The sequence below is a fragment of the Plasmodium gonderi genome (genome assembly GCF_002157705.1).
Source record: "Plasmodium gonderi DNA, contig: Chr12, whole genome shotgun sequence".
NCBI lineage: Eukaryota > Apicomplexa > Aconoidasida > Haemosporida > Plasmodiidae > Plasmodium > Plasmodium gonderi.
Genome location: NW_021628937.1, coordinates 1310685 through 1332780, shown reverse-complemented (window position 1 = coordinate 1332780; position 22096 = coordinate 1310685). Strand labels below are relative to the sequence as shown.

Genomic DNA, 22096 nt, shown 5'->3' with positions numbered 1-22096 from the left:
GCATAAATTCGCATAAATATACTTAAATCAAAATAAATGAAAACCCTTCTCTATGTCCTCAAATATCATAAACAAAAGAGGATAAAACATGTCGTAGAGCGAGAAAAAGTATAAATAACACATACACACTATGCTTATATATATTAAACTTATGCCACGCGCACGAATGGGCAATTCATATCTAAACATAAAATTCACAAAATGTCATAAGCACTTCTTATATGAAATATGGGGTACAGGATTTTGGATAAAAAAAAAAAAAAAAAAAAAAAAAAAAAAAGGTGCTAAGAGTTGTGTGAACACAGGAGAAGAAAATAGCATTACATATACTTTCACACGATAACCACATCTGTAAATGTGCTTAACCTATAAAAGCTCATGTTTTTTTTATCTTAACACGGAATATGAAAATGTTAAGGGGAATAAAAATGTTGTGGGAAAAGTACGGGAAAAAAAGGAAAAAAAAAGGGGGGACTGGGCTTTGTGCCTCAAAGAATCCGTGAAGTGTATGTATAATGACACTTGGTGTGACAAAACGTGAATTGAAAATGGACGGGTGAATCTGTGAAAATTCATGATAAAAACGTTTATGTGATCTGAACTTGCGGAAATTTATTCCATCTTAAGCAATTTTGTGCAAGTTCATGAGAAGTTAAAGCAATTTTTTGTGCGAATTCATACAAATTAAAGCAAGCTTATTCAAACTTATACAAGCTTATTCAAACTTATACAAGCTTATTCAAACTTATACAAGCTTATTCAAACTTATACAAGTTTATTCAAACTTATACAAGCTTATTCAAACATATACAAGCTTATTCAAGAATTAAGATAAATTTAAGCTAAGTTGGGAATGCAAAAATAAAAAAAGAAAACAACGCGAATTTACAAAAGTCGCACTTTAGCAATTTTCAATTCCTAATTTTTTGTGTTTCGGAGTTTTAACTTTTATCCCTTATTACCAAAAATGCTCAGAAAAGAAAAAGAAGAAAAAGTAGAAAAAAAAAAAAATAATAATAATAATAATAAATAAATAAGTAAAAAAAGAAAGGTAAAAAAAAAAAAAAAAAAAAAAAAAAAAAAAAAAAAAAAAAAAAAAAAAAAAAAAAAAAAAAAAAAAAAAAAAAAAAAAAAAAAAAAAAAAAAAAAAAAAAATAATAATAATAATAATAAATAAATAAGTAAAAAAAGAAAGGTAAAAAAAAAAAAAAAAAAAAATAAACGAAACAAAACGAAGCAAATGAGAGATAATAATTGCATACATGTTGGTGCATTTTTTTATGTGTCATGTGTCCAGCAGACTTTTAACACACATAAATCCATGCGCTTGTGTTATTATATGTATTTTTACACATGTCACACCATAACTGAGGCAATAAAATGAGAAACTTGAAGACCTTATGATGCTAACACCAAAGGAACATTTACAAGGGGGAAAAGAGAAAAGCGCTACTATATATTGTGTACATCTATTTATTTTGATAAGGTTATGAGTTACATATGTAGGTTTTTAAGTTTTTACATGAATATCCCTACACGAGAGTGAAACATATATATATGTTTATTATTATGTAGCTTCATCTGTTAAAACTCACTTTTTGTGAAGTTTTTTTTTTTTTTTTTTTTTATTTTTCACTCCTCTTAAGGTTTAACATAAACACAATGGTCACTTAAAATTACTAAGGCAAAAAAGAATGGTGAGTTTTTTTTGTATTTTTACGAGTTCTTTAATGGTTAGCGGCGTTAAGGTATTATTAGACGAACAAAAAAAAAAAAAAAAAAAAAAAAAATATGTGCATTTACTGGGAGGCACATATAAATGAATATAATATATATGTTTATAGATCATGTGTTGATTAAAACACAACAACCCTTCTGGTCACTCAGCCTTTGAATCCTAGAACATTATTTGGTTATATGCATTTCTTTCATTGGCAATTCGTATTTCTATTTACACAGTATTTGTTCACGCTGCAAATGTGTTAAATCCTATGTATGCAATCTTTTATATGTCTATCGCACTATATAATATATATATATATATATATATATATATTAGTATATACATTCCACATCCGAATGATGAGTGATTTTTTTAAGGCCATATCTAAAACCTACACGCCTTGCGCACGAGAGGAGAAAATTAGTTTTTTTTTTTTTTTTTTTTTTTTTTTTGTCAAAACAGTTTCGTGTCAGTAAATAAGTAAATATATTCCCCAATGTGCATTAGAGGAATAGAATGGTGCTAGAGTATCTGTGAATATAAGTTTGCGAACACATAAAATATTCACAAGAAAATGTGTAAAAATAAAATTTTCTTATATCGTTTTAAATGCCTATGTTTTAATGGTGGTTCCCTCTGCTTCCTTTTCTTTGCCTTTCCGCTTTCTTGGTTACATTTTTTTTTTCATTCGTTACTTGTTACATTTATTTATTACTTTATTTTATTTCATTTATTTTTTTCATGCCAGTTGAAGTAAGGTTATTCCTCATGTAAACAGCATAAGTAGTGTTTTTTTTCATCAACCTTTATGGCTCACAATTTGCTCCTTTTGCCATATGCAACATTGTAACATTGTAACATTGCAACACTGCAACATCTTAATTTTTTGATATGAAGATACTAACAAAGGGCTGAGTTTTTCGACAAAACTACCACCTCGATTCACACGTATTGAGAGAAGGTAGGTGGTAATACTGTAAAATGAAAATACCCACGTGGGATATGTACACATATGTATATAATATATATGGTGTATATAATATATATATGTATATGTACACATATTTGAGCAAATTTACGTTTTTGTTTAAATGGTAAATGCATTGGTGCGCATTTGAATGATGCTTAAAACCTTCAACAAGACGTGTAACTTCACCCATTTATTTTAACAAGCTGAGCGAAAAGGGCATCTCAATTTTAAACCATTTGGAATAGGAAGTATTTTTATGTCTCCAAATATTTAACTGTTGTTTGTAGTAGTTATTAAATTCTTTGTTAGTATTTTCTGCTCTTTTTTCGTAAAGAAATGTTTCGGCCACTATAAGTTGATTAAAGAATATTTTCCACTCCGAGCTCTTTAGCGTTCGAAGCTGCGTTGTGCATGTGTTTGGCGGGGAAAAATATGTGTGGTATGTGAAAAAAAATCGCAGTGGTAGATTTTTTGGCTAGCTGCCATTTTGGCTATTTTTTTTTTTTTTTTTTCCCAGTTTTAATCATACAAGATCCGTGAAACTCTTAAACCATTCTTCATATTCGAACGAGCTGTATGTCTGCGAAAGATAAATACGAGTAAAAAAAAAAAAAAAAAAAAAAAAAAAAGTTACGAAAACGTGTATCCTACAGGAAATATACAACACGAACAAAGTATGATGTTATGTTTGTACCGTGTTATACTTCTGTTCAGACAGGTAAACGATTGCATATTGAATTATCTCGATAATTAGCACAGTGTTGTCAACTTGCATAAAACTTAATTTCTTGTGTCGTTGCTTTATTAAATCCGTTAAGCAAATAATGCCTATGATAGGTTGTTAAAACTTGTATTTTGTTGTGCTTGGTTGGAAAGACACATTTATTTAGTTGCATAGAAATACAAGCACATACAAATGTGTGCATATTTATCACGTTAAGAATTATTACACTGTTCATATCTTTTTAGACTATCACCAAGTAAGATCTTAATCAGATCGGTCAGCGCTTGTCTCGATACCCAGCTAGCCATTTCGTTAGCTATTAAAGAAAAAAAAAAAAAAAAAAAAAAAAACATAGTAATGTGTAAGTTATACCCCACAAAATGGTGAAAACTGCTTAACATTAATGTTAGTAAAGTGCACAAGTGCAGTGAAATATCAATTTGTGTATAATGGAAACATATATATATATATATATATATATGTTTCCATTGTACGTGATTTTCGATATCGTTTACGTTCTGGTTTGAAGTTGAAAATGCTTTCTGCAATTCTGCTCAGGCAAATATTAAGCAGAAAATTTTCATGGCTGTTCTCTTCGATTTGTTCTGCGATGGGATGAAGGAGTTTAGGTGAAGATGTTTAGGTGAAGATGTTTGAGTGAGGGCTGCCCAAACATTTCCTTCGTGTCTGACTTAATGGAGGATACCTTTGTCCCCGCAAGTGCACACGTGTTAATGTGCACACACACACACACGCATACCTATGTAAATACACACGTAAAAATACATATATATGTAACCACCCTTTCATATGGTTATTATCGTTGCACTTACTGAAAAAAAAAAGAATCTGTGCGGATAATTCTTCACCAAGTAAGATGTTGTCACTATTTTTATTTGGAGTCAAACAAGCCATTGGGTTTGTACAATAAAAAATAAGCTTATCTATGAACATTTTGGCTATCTGATAAAGCAACGAATTTTCTTTATCCTCCTGATTTTCATTGTTGCTTAAACTTAGCTGGTATTTCAGCTCTGCACAAGTGTACACATACGTGTGCGTGAAAGAAATGTGCGAGAACAAAAGGAATCCGAGGGATATGTTCATATGTTCATCGGACAGAGACAAGTCGTAAAAAAAGAGAAAAAAAAAAAAAAAAAAAAAAAGGTATACATATATGTATAAATATATAACCATTGTTGAGCGTGCGCATGAAGGATATGACCAACTCATATTCAACATTCGTATAATCCAGCTTGTTCCATTCACACTGTAACAAAAAGGGTTTATTGTTTTTTTTTTTTTTTTTTTTTTTTTTTTTTTTAAAGAAAATAAAAAGGAGAGATGAGTTAAAAAGGAACAAATTAAAATTGTAGAGGGAAAACTAAACTGTTATGAGAATTGTGTCATAGACATTTGATTAAAATTTTATATTCTTATGAATACAACCATTTTGAGATATTTAAGAGAAAGGTCTTGTATATTGTAAAAAGGGTTATTTTCCTTGTCCGAAAATATTTCCCTTGCAACAGTTGAGCACGTGTCCATTTCTAGTTTATGTTTTCCCATACAATGTTCTTCATTTTCTATGATTGTATTTTTTTTGTCATATTTATTTTGTTCATTTGTATTACTTTTTCTTTCGTCTAAAATATGTTTGGCCTTTTCTAAAATAGTCTATCGAATGGGGGCAATTGCACAAAATAAAAGCGCACACAATATGTTTTGAACGATTTGGATATGGCAGCCCTTTTCTCAAATGAATTGGGTTGGTTTCTATGCTGAATTTTTCTTTTTAGCAATAGTTTCTTCTTATTTCTTTTCTGCTTTTTTTTTTTTTTTTTTTTTTTTTTTTTTTTTTTTTTAATTTTTTTTTTTTTTTTTTTTTTTTTTTTTTTTTTTTTTTTTTTTTTCTTTTGTTGTTGCTGCTGCTGTTGGAGACCTTTTTCAGTTCTCTGTTGGTTAGTCTTTTTAAAACTTCCTCATCCATTTTATATAAAAAGAGGTGTGACAAGAATATGAATTGCCGATTGGACTTGTTAGACGGAGTGTTTTTCCTTTCTATTTTGATATTATCTTACACAATCTATTTCGCGAGGTATGGTAAACATTTTTAAGCAAGCATACATATGTGTGTATGTCTATACTCGCATGTGAAATAAAATAAAATTTATTTTATGGGCCTCCTACAAGAGTAGTTAACAAGTTTAAAGTAGAAAAAAAAAAAAAAAAAAAAAAAGAGGATGCAAAATAAAAATTTCTACACTGTACTTAATAAAGACAATATCCATTTGTAAATGAAAACACACAACACATTTTAATAGCAGTGTAACGGGTAATTGCTTAGCTGATTTATTTTTATTTCCGGTAAGTTGCATTTTTTTTTTTTTTTTTTTTTTTGCCAACAACTTTCATTTTGCGTGTTGCAACGCTGGTATTAGCACAATATTGGTTTACACATAAATTGCATACTTTCCTATCCCTTTTTTGTGCCAATTTTATCATATTTTTGGACCCATCCACTGCTGTATTACTGCAACAATGAGGTGAAAATTATTTATTCTATTATTATTTTTTTTCTTTATATATCATAAAAATAAGGAACGATTTACTTTTTGTTGTAAAAACATGATGACTCGAGGGAGTAAAATTTTTTTCATATTGAATGCTGGGGTGTGCTGGGGGAAATAATATTGTTTGCTGGAATTCACATCCAACTAGTATCCATAATATTCTGTGCATATATGTACATACATACATGCATACATGTGTACCTGCACACCTACCTACCTATACACGTACGTACAGCATAACGGATGAAGTGAAAAAGCATTCCCCAAAAGAGATGATGAAAAGCAAATCTTATTCGTGTAAAAAATATTCGATGAATTATAAATCTCTACTCTTAAGGGAATAATTAGGGAAATGAAAAATTGCTCCTTATTCAAAGGGGCACACATACATGCATACATATATATATATACACTATTTTAAAAAAGAAAAAAAATGAGAAAATGAGGGAAAAAGAAAAATAAGTGAGATACAATGAAAAAGATCGGAACAGATAATTTTGTAAAATTGTATAAAAAAAAGGGGAGCTAATTTGTATACTCCATTCTGTAAAATTCCAATTTGTGTTAAAAAAAAACAACAGTTTTACAGTTCTATAAAAATTGAAAGGTACACGATGGGTGTTCAAAGCTATACATAATATAAAGTGCAGAGTGAAATTATTTCGTTTTGCTCCATGCTACTTCAGCAATAATTAAAGCGAAAGGGTCGTGATGATAATTGTGTATCTTAAATAATTAAAAAAAAAAAAAAAAAAAAATGCATAACAAGGAGAAGAATGAGAAGATGTACGAATTAGGAGAAAATGTGACATAATAATTAAGAATTTTATTAGGCCAAACGGGCATATTATTATATATAATAAAATGTACATATTTTTTTTTGCATTTGGAAAAACACGTTTTTTTTCATGTTTTACGAAGCAATTTATGGAAGCATCATCATTTTCAGAAGATATATTTAAATTGAATTAAATTATTTTCCTGATTTTTTAAAATTCCAATGCCCATTTATTATGTCCATTTGCAAGTAAATATAACGCATCCATAAGATGAGATGAAGAGAGAGAATTACTAGAAAAAAAAATAAAATAAAACAAGTTGAATTAACCGAAAGGGTAGTGTGTGAGCGTTTCTATATTACAACCTTTTTATACAGCCTTAGCAAAAAATGTATCTAATATATATATATATATATATATATATATATATATATATATATATATGTATGTACATATATTGTGAAGGATATAGGAGAAAACTGCAAATTGAATTTTTTTTATATATATGCTTCTCTTCTCTGCCGAGCAACTTATAAAATAAAAGATTTATTATATATGGTTAAACTACACTCAGCGATTTAATTTTGTTTCCAACGTTATAATATTATATCGTTATTTATTTTTTAACCTAAAAAAAAAGAAAAAATAATAAGTCATTCATTTTGGTTATCTTGTCGAAACATTTTTTCATCTCTGCCCCCCCACACCCACATATCTTTTAACTTTTTCACTATTTTTTTTTGTGTTTTTATTTTTAAAAGCATAAGAAAAATGTGTTTGTGTTTTTAGTTTGTGTGTGGTGTGTTTGTGGTCAGGGTTGTAGAAATGGCATAGATGGGAAGAGAATCAAAATGTTTGATTTATTATATATTAATAAACCCCCCTCTATATTCCCGGTATTTTCAACGCCCTTTTTTTTTTTTTTTTCTTCGGGCAGCTTCTTGTTAAGTAGTGTTGTTTTTGCCGTAACAAAACGGAGGGGAACATATAAAAATTGAGCAATAAAAATGGAGAGGCAAATATGGAGAAGTGGAAAAATAAATAAATAGAAAAAAAAATCTTTTGTAAATTATTTTCCCCTTTTCCTTTTTTTTTTTTTTTTTTTTTTTTTTATACCGTGAAACATGTGATTATTAATATATATATATATATATACATATTATATAATTATAGTGCAATGAAAATTAAAGGGTGAGGAAATTTTTAAATGTTAGAATGGTGGTAGATAAAAGCATATTTTTATTCTCTTTTTAGTGTGTTGTTTTTGAATTATGACACATTTCACAGAAACATATATTTTTATGTTATGTGCATTTTTAATTTTAATGATGGAACACCCTTTGGATCTTTGTGTGAAATGTGAAAGAAGTGCACGTAAAGTTGTGCATTGAATTAGGAATATGTCCCAACGACAAATTTTGGTATGCCATGTATATATATATATATATATATATATATATATATATATATATATATATATATATATAATATTTATGTATATTTTATGCTGTGTGCATGTTTTGCATGCATTATAGGTGTATGTTTGTATTATCCCCTCCACACATACTACGAACCAAATTGAATGATAATAATATATAGGAAGCAAAAACAAGGTCTATTTACAATCCTCTAACACTCTTTTTCTCTCTCTCCCCCTCCCTACCAACACACCCCCCTTGTGTTATTATATTTCATATCCAATGTGTTATCCATAAACAATTATATCAAAAAATTAAAATTCGAAATTATTTATTTTTACTTTATTTTTTATGGTTGCTAAGATATCAAAGAAAGGAGATATATTTTTGTAGGAATTGAAGGGGGTTGGAAGAACTTTAACACCTGCATGATTGATGTTAAAGTTTATAATTATACCTCACTCCATTTTTTTTTTTTTTTCTCCTTTTTAAAAATTCTAAAATATCATTGCATGTTCTAAGAAAAAGAAAAAAAAAAAAAAAAAAAAAACTTAAAAAGTGATAGTAAAAATATGTATAATATATTAAAAGAGCAACAAAATACCAGATGAAATGCATAATGGATGATGAGTGGTTGTTTATGTATCGCATCGTCAGGTTAAGGGGGAAAAAGGTTTCATGTATATAATGTGTAGTGAAGGAAAATAATGTTTTTGTGTTTATAGGTTTTCAATTCCGTTTTCTTCCAATGTAGCTCAAAATAATTGCTTCAAATTATATGTGATGAAAAAAACGTGGCCCCCTTTTTTTTTGAGAATAAAATAAGGAGTAGTAGTAATTAGGGTAGGAGGGAATTGAGGAGAGGGAGATGATGTATATTCTTTATTTTGTTTTATTTGTAAATATTTTTAACATCAGTCCAAGATTATTTTGCTAAAAGGTATTATGTGTGTATAGTTATGGGTAAAATTTTAGTACGACAATTACACTCAACATGCATTTTTGTAGCATTCAAATTAACATTCATTGTATCATTAAAAATTGCAAAATTGTTTTCTTTGCACATCACACATTTGTGGCATGATGATAATAATGTAATGAAACTTGTTTTATTGTATATAGACATTAAATGATAAGTCATTTTTTTTTTTTTTTTTTTTTTTTTCCCTAAGAAAAAATTCACGCCTTTTGTAAAAAATATTTTATTCTGCCTGAGCGGAAAATTAAAACTAGAGATGTTCTCAGAAACATGATTATCGATTTTTCCTTGTGCATCCTCTAAATTATTTTATGTGAAAGTGTTTTCAACCTTGGCATGTTTAACGGAATATTATAACTTTTTTTTTTTTTTTTTTTTTTTTTTTTTTTTTTTTTTTTTATTTTTTTTCCTCTCTCATGTTTTTTTCCCGTTTTCCTATTCCTATAGAAAAATGCAATTTTGCAAGCTCGCATAGGCTTTTCAAATTAAACGAAGAATTAAAAAAAAAAAAAAGGTACACAACACAGTCTTACGGATTGCTTACTGTTTGCAGTTTTTTTTTTTTTTTTTTTTTTTTTTTTTTTTTTTTTTTTTTTTTTTTTTTTTTTTTTTTTTTTTTTGTGAGTGTGTGTGTGTGTGTGTGGGAAGGGACAAAAAAAATAAAATGTTAATGATTGTTACAGAACTTGTGTAGGTACTTTTATTTTGATAATTATTTTTTTTCCAAGCAAATAGCTCAGTTTCCTCCTCTCACACGAGGACACACGCACCCAGTAACACATCCAGAAGTATCTCCTTCAAGCGCTTCGGGCGCAATAAATGGGGAACCTAATGAGGTTTTCCCGTAAAAGGGACACGAAAAACATTACACTAGAGGATCTAGCAGAAATTATAAAAGACTGTAAATATGTAGTTGCCTTAACAGGGTCAGGCACATCAGCAGAAAGTAATATACCAACCTTTCGCAGTACAAACAGTTCTATTTGGAGTAAATATAACCCCAAAATATATGGGACCATTTGGGGGTTTTGGAAATCCCCAGAAAAAATATGGGAAGTAATAAGAGACATATCTTCAGATTATGAAATAGAATTGAACCCAGGACATGTAGCCTTATCGACCTTAGAAAATTTAGGATATTTAAAGTCCGTAATTACACAAAATATTGATGGATTACATGAAGAAAGTGGAAATACAAAAGTCATTCCCCTCCATGGAAATGTGTTTGAGGCTTTATGTTGTACGTGTAGAGAAACTATAAAGTTAAATAAAATTATGCTACAAAAAACATCTCACTTTATGCATCAATTACCACCTGAGTGTCCATGTGGTGGAATATTTAAGCCAAATATTGTTCTTTTTGGAGAAGTTATACCAAAATTTCTTTTAAAGCAAGCTGAGCAGGAAATAGAAAATTGTGACCTATTTTTGGTAATTGGAACTTCATCTTCTGTATCAACTGCTACGAATTTGTGTCGCTATGCCAATAAAAAAAAAAAAAAAATTGTGGAGATCAACATTTCAAAGACTCACATCACAAACAGAATGTCAGATTACCACGTTCGTGCCAAGTTCAGCGACCTCACAAAGGTGTCCGATTTGCTCAAGGGCGGGTGAGCGTGCACAGCATCATGTCGGATTGGAGGCAACCCGCTGCCATTTTAGAAGCCATTTTAGAAGCCATTTTAGAAGCCATGTTAGAAGCCAGTTTAGAAGCCACGTTAGAACCCACTGCACCGCTTCATTGCGTGTGTCCCAACACAAACTTCTCCTTCAAGTACAGAAAAATAGAACGTACCTTATGATCCTCAGGAACATCCGAATACTTGTTAACATACCGAAAGAAGGTGCATAGAATATCTAAGGAACTTTGCAGATAGTCGTACCAAGTCTTCCACTTCTCATAATCAGTAGCAATATCAGGCTCTTCCAAATATATGTAGATGTTTTTTTCATTTATTTGTCTGTTAATTTTTTGTAGTACATAAATTACATCCTCGGGTTTTTTCACAACATACCCGATTAAAATGAATAGAAATAAAGTACCCTTCTTGGAGAGAATATTTTTTTGAAACTTTTCATTCATGAGATTTATCAGCTTCAGTTGATCGTTATCAATATTCTTTACTAGTTCTGTCAAGTATTCAATTATATTTTTGAGAGCCTCTTTGAAGAGTTTGAATTCGTTATGTTTATAAATTAGATATAGGCAGTCGATCAGATGCTCGTGATTTGTGTTGTTGGAAGTGTCAGCCGTGATTCCCCCATGTGCTATACTCGCCGCATCTGCTACATCTGCTGAATCTGCTGCATCTGCTACATCTGCTACATCTGCTACATCTGCTGCATCTTCTATGTTGGCTACATGTAGGGGTCGTTCTTTGGGTGGTGCGGTTCCAAGAGGAGAACCCAACTGTGTGTAAATGTAGGCTACGACAGTGCTCCTGTCACATGCAGCTGAAATTTCATCATAGAGAAAGTTGCATTTTTCTTTTATAATCTGCTTTATAGTTTCTATTCGGTTTATTCTCTGTGCATATTCATCTTGTGTGTCTTTTAGAAACTTCATTTTTTGTTCATTTTGTTTTTGAATTTCTTGTTCCTCCATTTTTGTTTTTATTCGTCCCCTGTTGAGTAACTCTTTTTCATATTCTTTTCTTTGCTGTTCCTGTAACAACTTTTTTTCAGTCATATATTTTTTTTCAATTTCACAGTTTTCTTTAAAAACCGTTAGTTCTTCTTCGTATATATTGTATAACAAATCATATCGTTCTAATAATATATCTACATTTTTTATCATTTTTTCGCCATAAATTTTTTTTTCCTCATTTTTCTCATTTCTACGTAATCTTATACGGGTTATAATGGGCTCTAGTTTTTTTAATTTATGCTCGAGTTCATGATATAGACTTAGTTTATTGTATACATCTTCTTCTTTTGCAATTAGCAGTTCGTTACATATGTTTTTTATTTCGTCTAGGGAATTTGTTGCTGTTTTGAAGTCTGTCATTTGTTTTTCCTGCGTTCATCTCTATATGGTGAGGCAACAATGCTTGGTTAAGAATGTCCTCGTTCTTCTATTCTTTTCAAATAAGGTATAATTACAATGCGTATTTTTCAAATAAAGGTATAATTGTCATAACGTATGTATGTGCCTGTGCATGTTCTTGTTTGATTGGGGGCCTTCAGCAGAAAAGGTAAAAATTTGTTCAACCAATGAGGTGAAAAAAAAACTGGAACCAAAAAAAAAAAAAAAAAAAAAAAAAAAAAAATTTAGCGATTAACTGATCGATTGAACACCCAATTGAAATAACCGGATGGATGATGTATGGCACCCAGTTTTCACCTAACGGTCGCTTTTCCCGTTCATGGATGAGCACACGTTCGATTGGTGGTGAGATGCAACAATTCGCTAGTTAAAGAATGGCAAAATGGCGAAAAGGAGAAGCCGTGAAATAGTGAAATTCAGTCACCTGTAGCAAAATAGATCACTCGTATCTACAATTTTACATCCGTTTATATATACGTAATATATATATATATATGTATATATTTAAAGGCGGAGTTATTAACACACCCTTTTTGCATTTTTCATATAAGAGTCGTAATCCATATGTGTGTTCGATACCACCTGTGCTTCTGTTATTTCATGTGGCAGAGTTCGACATTTGCCCAGAGCATGTCATATAAGTGTTTTAACCGCGTGAAATTTTACAAGTTTTGAAAAAATAAAAAAATATTAACAAGTGTAAATAGGCATACACGTATGTACATACATATGTACATATATATATATATATATATATATATGTAAAACAAATCAGAAATTGAGAACAAATAAATAATGCACAACATTTGAGAGAGCGAGGGAAAAACTTCTGCTCGCTTTATTAGCTAGCTTTTTTTTTTTTTTTTTTTCACCTGCCAAATAGGTAATAGAACAGATGAAAAAAGTTCAAAAAGCATGAAGACATATTTTTCCAAAATAGGGAGGATAATAATGACTACACTACTTTCATTGTATTCTTTATTTTATATAAGTGCATGACATTATTTATTTCGATGGAATATTAAATTTTTTGTGTAAAATTCTATACGGTTGTCTTTTTTCCCGAATTTTTTGTTACGCCATTTCTTTTTGAGCCCTTTCCAGTAAGGTTAGTTTTTTTGCTTCTCTGTTGCTGCATGGGATTAGGGTTCAGATTTAAAAATCAGGGATATGAATAAAGTGTGAAAAAGAGGTGCTTAATGTGGTGCATGGAAAAGAGAGACACTTAATATGGTGCAGTGACTAATTGCGTTGCTCCCACCATGCAGGTGCACTTACAATTTGTAATCATAGAGAAGCTGGAAGGAGCCCGTTCCAATGGGGATGTTCTTTCCTACAATGATACTCTCACTGATGTTGTTGATTTCGTCTCTGTTTTTGAAAAATGATGACACGAATAAATGTTCATTTGTCTCTTCGAAGGATGCAAGCATGAGCGTGCTATGTCTTGCCTTTTGTATACCGAAGCGATTAATTCCTAAAATGTCTCCTCTGTAGGGGTGAAGGAAGAAAGGTACGAGTTGGTGAGGTTTTCTTGTGGAGGAAAGCGTATGTGCAGCATTTAAGTATATGCACACACACACAAACATATACATATATATATATATGCTTATACAATCTTGAGCATTCTATACATTCAAGGAATGTTATTTTATAGAGGCGCACACTTCAGGAATCGAGTGGAAAAACTTACGTGAAGGCCATTATATCGGCCAGTAGCATGATGTGCCTTATATCGATGTCTATGCTGTATGCTTCAACACACTTTTTAATTTCGTTAATGATGGTCACTCTGGCAGCTTCAATACCTAGCACCTTGTCATGAATGAAACAAAGATGAATGGTGTGCAAAAAATTGAAAGAAAAAGAGATGCATTTCAGTCGTGCATAGGATATGTATACACCCTGACTTAGGCGCTTTCCTATAGTGGATCTACAATTCTGAGTGGAAAAAAAAAAAAAAAAAAGACTCACCTGAAAAACATTAATCACGTGATTCGAAATGATATGTTTAAAGTCTACTCCCTCCAGACCAAGTACATAGTTTAAGGAATTCCCTTCTACAAGTATTGAATATATTGTTTTTTTTTTTTTTTTTTTTTTTTTTTTTTTTTTTGTTTCTTCTTCTTTTGAATTTTCTGGATTCGTGAGTGCACTATAGGAGTTACCATTTTCATCATAAAATTCTATTTTTTCATTCCTAATGTGATCTATATCAACGTGTTCCAAGTTTAATGAATCAATATTAATTGAATCCAAATTGATGAATGTTTTATTTTCATCATCTTGTCTGTTGCGCCTCTTTTTTGAAATATTTTCTCTTATTTGATTTTTAAAATCTTCCATAATGTTTTGCAATTTGGTCTCTTTTTCATTTTTCTTTTCAGTCTCTTGTTTTGGTTTGTTATCATTTTCTGTCTGTTCCTTCTTTGTCTTAAGTTCTTTACATTTTCTGCGCTTCACGTTGAGTGCGTCACTCTCACAGTTGTCATCATTGTCACAGTTCCCACCACTCTCACAGTTGTTATTCTCCACAGCATTCTCATTCTTCCCTCCACCCTTATCCTCGTGGAAGAGTTCTTTCTTCACCCGATGTGTAGAAACAAAACTGTCGTGCGAGTTATCAATTCGAGATCGAATTTGTTCTTCCTCCAAGTGAGAATTGCTCGTTTTTCCTGTATCACTCCCCTTTCTCAATTTTTTAGACGAACAAGTGAAGTTTCCAATAGGTATGCGTGGAGGATTGTCCTGAAGTTTTTTGGTGTCACTCGAAAATGACTCATCCTCACAGTCTGTTATCTCCACTTCTTCCTTCTTAATGATGCAACGCTTAATGTCTTTGTCTCCATATATGAGCAAATCCAAAAGTCCCTTCTTAAGCGATTCGATGTGGAAAAACAAGAATTCATCATTCTTCAAAGAAATGTGTAATTTGTAATCATTCACGACATCAATTAAAATTTTATTAATTTTTATTTTGTTAATATGACTTTGTTTCATGATAATATCTTTAATGCTGTGGGCATTTATGTTTAGAAATAAGTTATGAATTAGTTCTTCATTAAATTTTATGGATAGAAATATTCCCCTCGTGCTATAGTCTTCTTTTATGTAATAACATATGTCTCTAATCGTTGTCTTTTCTAATTTAGATTTCATCATTAACGCGAAGTTGTAGTTGTCCTTCACTTGCAAAGGGATGTTCAGTATTGGTGTTTGGATTATGCTAGATGCGTTTATGATTTCTTTGATTCGAGGAACTCCCAGGGTTACGTTCATACTGGCCACACCTGCATTGTGGAGGCAAAAAAGGGTGAAGCATAAAGATGGAGCAAATGGTGGAGCAAATGGTGGAGCAAATGGTGGAGCAAATGGTGGAGCAAATGGAGAAAAAAATGGAGAAAAAAATGGAGCAAAAAATGGGTGCAAAAAATGAAACAAATAATGGGTGCAAAAAATGAAACAAATAGTGGGTGAAAAAAATGAAACAAATAGTGGAGCAAAAAATTGGTGCAAAAAATTCACAATAAACAACTGCCTTTTGTGCATATTGTCCCTCCTCTCCAGTAACAAATAAAAAAAAATATATATATACCAGCAAAATGAAACGTTTTGAGAGTCATCTGAGTGCCTGGTTCCCCAATGGATTGAGCGGAAATGGAACCGACAGCATCTCCAGGTGAAGAAATATATTTGAAATATTTGGCCACATTAAAAAATATAAATAAATACAACTGCTTCAAATTTATGAAAGAGTACTCGTAAATCATGTATCGAAAGGATGGGTCATAAATGTGTGCGTTCGATACAAAATCAAAATAATCATTGCGCTTTATTAATTGAAAACCTTTTTTGTGCTTAAAAAATTTGTATATATTTATTGCCTTAATCACTAGCCATTTTTTTATTTCTTCCATGTATATTTTCATGCTATGTGTATTTTTCTGATGAGTTGCCTTCTCCCTTTGGGATATTTTTGTATGCACATATATATTCCTTGGTACTAGTTCTGATAAATAATTTAAAAGGAAATTTGTCCATTTAATTATTTCGTATGGAAGTAAAATGAAATGTTGCTTATGCTTTTCCACGTTTTCAAACACACTTACAAATGCTACTACATTTTTCACCATTTGTCTGTAAAACTTATTTTTGTACAGCACATCTGCTTCGTTCAGGCTGCGGGAAAATTCGACCTGTCTTTTTTTCACTATACCATTGCCTCCAGCGTTACTCCCGGCATTGCCTCCAGAGTTACTCCCAGAATCACCTCCAGCATTATCACTATCATTATGCTTTCTCTCCGAGCTGACCTGTCCAATTGTTTCATCTTTGGATGGGTTCTGCCTATTGTCAGCTGAATATTCCCATTCACAGTGAGTGGTGTGCCGAACCCGTTTCACGGATTCTTCGTCACCCGACGAGATACAGAACCCATCCTTCAGGTACTTGTCCTTATCTTTGCACATATTTTCCTTTTCAATTCTGTAAACATTGTTGATTATCTCGATCTTCTTCCTAACATTTTTACTCATCTGGTTGTACGTTTCAAGAACATATTTATTTTCAGCCTCACTCAGCACGATCTGGTTCTTGTCTATCAATTTTTTAATTTCAAACACGTTTCGATATTTGTTTACAAATCGTGCAATTGATTTGTGTTTTTGTGGGGGAAGCAAGCAGTTTTCTCTTAAAAGGTTCCTTACATCTGAATCGCTGCACTGGTGATCAAAATGGTCTTCACAGTGGTCTTCACAATAATCCTCACAATGCTTATAGCAATGTTCGTCGCAGCAATTATCCTCTGCTTCTGTGCGTAAGCAGGTGCTTCCATTTTTTCTTTCTTTCTTTGCTTTTTCTTCAAATGTTGAAGAGGCGTTAGAAATGGGTATTTCACTTTGTTGCCCGTTTTCTTGTAGGGCACCAAAATCCGATAAGCTCATTGTGAGTCCCTGTTTTGTTTTCTGCATAACCTTCTTAACCAATTGTTCATCGTGTGATAAGGGTATAAATGGAATCGAATCTGTTGAATTTATATTTGATATTATCTTCTTCACAATGGACGATATAAATGAAGTATTATGTTTTTTCTCTCTATACATTTCGATGTGATGATTGTCTCTTTTGAGAGAATCACATTTTTTCCAATTTTTAAAAAATACTTTTTCTGTAGAATCGATATGAGACTCCATTCCTGGACAATGATCAACTAGCTGCGTTTCGACAGATGCATGTGGCTTCTCAGGATGTTTATTCAATAACTTTGGGGAACAGTTCAAAGAACATTTTCCATATGATAACAGAATATTACTGGACGAAATAGATGTAATGTGATCGAAAATTTTATCGAATTGATTAGCATAAGAATTGTTATTATCAACATAAGACGGATTTAAAGCATCATCTCCATAAATAAACTGAACAATTTGCTTATCACAAGATCTAACAGAGTAATCATAATGTATAGATAAATCTTCTAAAGCTTTCATTAGTCTTCTTTGCATATATCCAGTTTCTGCTGTTTTAACAGCTGTATCAACAAGTCCTTCTCTTCCTGACATTGTATGAAAAAAAAATTCGGTTGGATTTAACCCTGTATAAAATGAGTTTTGTACAAATCCTCTACTTTCTGAATCTTTACAATGAAATTGAAAATGAGGTAATGTTCTATTTATGAATCCATTTTGAATTCTAAGTCCTGCAACATTTTGTTGTCCGACACAAGCAATCATTTGTGCAATGTTGATCAGGGCTCCTTTTGCTCCTGAGTTAAACATAATAAGTGGCTTATTCAAGTAGTGCAAATATTGATTACAAGTTTTTCCAGCATCATTTCTTATATCATCTAAAATATTTTTCACTTTTATTTCTAATGTTTCTTCAAGAGTACATCCTGGTTGAATTTGCATTTTCTTCTGATTGTACAGAAGAATTTCTTTATTCACTTTTTCATATCCAGCTTGAAGTAGATCTTTTTTTTTCTGAGTAAGTGTTTCTGATGGGGTCACATCATCAATTCCTATTGTCATTCCTTTATTTGAAAAATATCTACTAGTAAGTTTTGAAAATCGATTCATAATTTTTAAAGCAATGTATGAAGAATTATGATGAATCAGATAATAAAAAAGTCCATATTTAGATGATCCTAATACCTTTTTTCCCAAAGAACCACATATCAATTCTGATTTGTAAAAACAAACATATGAATCGTTTAAACATAGATATTTTAAATCACCATTTTTTGTTGAATATTCTCTTTCTTTTATTTCAAAATTTATAATTGTATTTTCTTTTCTATTCGGTTTAATAAGTACACTAATTAATTGTTTTCCTGTCCATAATTCTTTTGGTTTCAATATTGCAGGTACAGGTAATTCAATATCTACTTTTGCATCTGAGAAGTAGGAACATAATAAACAAAAAGAATCCCTATCAAAAAAAGTGTCCTTATTAGTAATAACATATGATGCAGAGAGAAAATCCTGGGTCAAAGCAATTATTACTTCTCCATTTTTTGGAGTAATCAAATTGTGTTTCACATTCATCAAGTATAATGCTTCTGCTTTTGCTTCTTCTGTTTGTGGTACATGCAAATTCATTTCATCTCCATCGAAATCAGCATTATATGGGGAGCACACACATTCGTTAAAACGAAATGTTTTATACTTCATTACTCTTGCTTTATGACTCATAATGGACATTCGGTGCAGGGATGGTTGTCTGTTGAATAACACGATGTCCCCATCAAGTAGATGTCTCTCCACAGTATCTCCTATTTGCAAATTATCAATTACAAATTTTTTATTTGCATATTTCAAACTTATTTTGTTTATCCCTTGATCATTTCTTCTCCAATCCGTGGGTTTCCAAATTTCTCTCGGGGCGGGGCCACAGTTAGAAGCAGTTCCAGTTGGAGAAGGAGAAGCAGTTCCACTTAGAGCAGCATTCCCAGTTGGAGCAGCAGTTCCAGTTGGAGCAGCATTTCCAGTTGGAGAAGCAGTTCCACTTAGAGCAGCACTGGTTGGTGTAGACAAATGGAGGGTGGCCATCGTCCCTGTAGGGAATAGCACATCTGTTTTTGATGCAGACTTTCCTAGTTCATCTTGGATGTAATTCTCATTGATATTCGAGCCAGCTCCTCCTTCTCTTCCTCCTCCTCCTCCTCTATGGCCAACGTACCGCTTGACCACATCGAAAATGGTGTCTCCATGTGAAGAAGAATCTGTGGGAAGGTTTGAATTGATAGAATTTTTCTTAATAATGTAATTTGCCCCTGGCCATGTGGTAGTTCCATTTCTAATCAGTTTTTTTAGATTCTCAATGTTGTACTGGTTAACCTTTTCAGGATAAGTTAATCTCATTGCAATAATTTCTGGAACTACAACTTCATCTATGGAAATGTTTGGATCTGGTGAAATAACAGTTCTACTTGAGAAATCAACCCTTTTTCCAGATAAGTTGCATCTGAATCTACCTTCTTTTCCTTTTAATCTTTGACATATTCCTCTACCTGGTTTTGAAATATTTTGTGTAGCTAATAATTGAGATACAGCTGGGGAATCACTATTTATAAATCTGGTAACTTGTAATTGTAAAAATTCTACATTTCCCAAAAATTGATTTGTCTGATATCCATTTGTGCATTGATTATTAATAGTGTTATTTAATTGTGTAATTTCTGAAAGTATACATGTTAAATCATCTTCTGCAGTACCATGCTCATCAATTATGACAGAAGGTCTTATAGTATTGGGTGGGACTAACAAAGCTGTAATAATTAATTTTTCCGGATTTTCTATATTAAGAAGTTTAATATGAAATGGATTCATATTTCTAAACAAATTTAGTACATATAAACTATTCAAATCATCTTCTTTAATAACCATTTTCCCATTTTCTTTTGTTTTTATTACATGTTTTAATTTCATAAATTGGTCTAAACTTGGTTTAATTATTTTTTTTATAACTCCTTGAGGGTGACCACATCTATAACATTTACTCACTTTTTTACAACTATTCAAAATTTTTTTAAAAATAAGTTTTTTATGAGATTTATCTTCTGATACACTCCTCTTCAGGTTAGCATAGAATTCTAACTTATCATTTGTAAGAAGGATATGTGAACATACTTTGCAAATACAGTATAAAATGTAAATTATATATTTATAATAACCTACATGAAAAACTGGATAATTTAATTCTACATATCCAAAATGACCTGAACAGTTCATAAAATTTCTGTTACATGTTTCACAAATGGAATTACTTTTATGCGCTCCCAATTTCAAATCTAGTACTCCATATGGGTATGGAATTCCACTATTATTTCTGTACATTTCTCTATTCAATATTCTCACTTCCGAGCATTTTATAATTTCTTCTTTATTCATTATACCAAAATTGAGACTTTTGATTTCCCAGTTACTTTTCACATCTTCTACAAATCCTTTCCATAGACTCTTCTTCTGAATCAAGTCTCGAATTTCATCCAAATCTATATCTCCCCACATGGTTCACATGAACAAGTTACTTGGAGAAGTGTCTTTTCTTTTTTGTCAAAAATATATAGATATTTTTTTGCACATAAAAGAGACATATACTCATCAAAACGGTTCTTTCTTAGTAGTACTATATATAACCTTCTCACCCATTATATATGAACGTTCAGAAAAGAAGAAAAAAAAAAAAAAAAAAAAAAAAAAAAAAAAAAAATGGACTACTTTTCTATTTCTATAAAAATATGTGTAATTTTATATTGTTCTAAAAAAAAAAAAAAAAAAAAAAAAAAAAAAAAAAAAAAAAAAAAAAAAAAAAAAAAAAAAAAAAATTTTTTTTTTTTTTTTTTTTAAACAAACTGAAAGATAAAAATATTTTTATTTTTTTTTTTTTTTTTTTTTTTTTTTTTTTATTGCTCCTACTGAAGTAAGGCAACAAATTTGTTTTCTTCATCCTTTCAGTTTTTTTTCAAGGCGGGAATATGAATTTATAAAAAAAAAAAAAAAAAAAAAAAAAAAAAATCAAAAAGCAATAAACACATATATGTCACTCCGATTGTGTTGCATTTGCTTTTCCCACTTTTTTCTAAAGCAAGATAAAGGAACAAAAGTTGCAACGCAATGTGGTGGTGAGGCAGGAAAACTCTGAAAACTATGAAACCTCATGTGAAGACGAAAAAACACATATAGAGAGGTGTGTACCATATGTGTGGTAGTCTTCTAACCCAGAAAGAAAAAATTGTTGACCAACTTGCACGTGGCAAAAGAAGTGATACAGCGGGAGGAACAACAGGGGATTATCAATATATCACCTGATTACACGTGGTACTACTCGCCACTCTCATATTTCAACTCACATGTGGGATAGGTCTTCCTAAATGAATGGAAAAAAAACTTCGTGAAAATAATGAGAGGGATATTTTTCTGTAGACTGCCTTACACATGTTCACCCGCTTTTAGCAAATTTAAGAGAAGTGATGAAAATGTGATAAAGTAAATAAAATGAGGGAAGAGGAAGAAGTGGACGAAGTGGAAGAAGTGGAAGAAGTGGACAAAGTGGAAGAAGTGGACGAAGTGGAAGAAGTGGACGAAGTGGAAGAAGTGGACAAAGTGGAAGAAGTGGACGAAGTGGAAGAAGTGGACGAAGTGGAAGAAGTGGGCAAAGTGGAAGAAGTGGACAAAGTGGAAGAAGTGGACAAAGTGGAAGAAGTGGACAAAGTGGAAGAAGTGGACAAAGTGAACGAAGAAGAAGAGCAGGAATGACTCTGGACTCACCTCAAAAAGTGATGTAAAAGAATAAAAAAAAAAATTAGTACCTTTTTACAAAGCTGCGTTTTTGTTTTATACTACATAATTTGGATAACCGCGAGGGATTCGTGGCACTTG

At 31.2% G+C, this 22096-nt stretch overlaps 4 protein-coding genes across 4 annotated transcripts; 1 reads left to right on the top strand and 3 right to left on the bottom strand.

The window, feature by feature from the left end:
• Positions 1–2883: 2883 nt before the first annotated feature.
• Positions 2884–5407, bottom strand: PGO_122740 (hypothetical protein, conserved; the record flags this gene model as incomplete). The annotated part of the gene is made up of 9 exons (XM_028689065.1): positions 2884–3093; positions 3223–3273; positions 3388–3521; positions 3644–3733; positions 3933–4022; positions 4251–4451; positions 4612–4687; positions 4867–5094; positions 5360–5407. The coding sequence occupies 9 exons, from the start codon at positions 5405–5407 to the stop codon at positions 2884–2886; spliced, it is 1128 nt and encodes a 375-aa protein (XP_028544866.1).
• Positions 5408–9985: 4578 nt separating this feature from the next.
• Positions 9986–10783, top strand: PGO_122730 (NAD-dependent deacetylase; the record flags this gene model as incomplete). The annotated part of the gene is made up of 1 exon (XM_028689064.1): positions 9986–10783. The coding sequence occupies one exon, from the start codon at positions 9986–9988 to the stop codon at positions 10781–10783; it is 798 nt and encodes a 265-aa protein (XP_028544865.1).
• Positions 10784–10907: 124 nt separating this feature from the next.
• On the bottom strand, positions 10908–12176 carry PGO_122720 (hypothetical protein, conserved; the record flags this gene model as incomplete). Its single annotated transcript, XM_028689063.1, has 1 exon — positions 10908–12176. The coding sequence occupies one exon, from the start codon at positions 12174–12176 to the stop codon at positions 10908–10910; it is 1269 nt and encodes a 422-aa protein (XP_028544864.1).
• A 1113-nt stretch (positions 12177–13289) lies between these two features.
• PGO_122710 (DNA-directed RNA polymerase III largest subunit) lies at positions 13290–20725 on the bottom strand (the record flags this gene model as incomplete). The annotated part of the gene is made up of 4 exons (XM_028689062.1): positions 13290–13347; positions 13494–13706; positions 13909–15505; positions 15811–20725. The coding sequence occupies 4 exons, from the start codon at positions 20723–20725 to the stop codon at positions 13290–13292; spliced, it is 6783 nt and encodes a 2260-aa protein (XP_028544863.1).
• Between the last annotated feature and the right edge of the window lie 1371 nt (positions 20726–22096).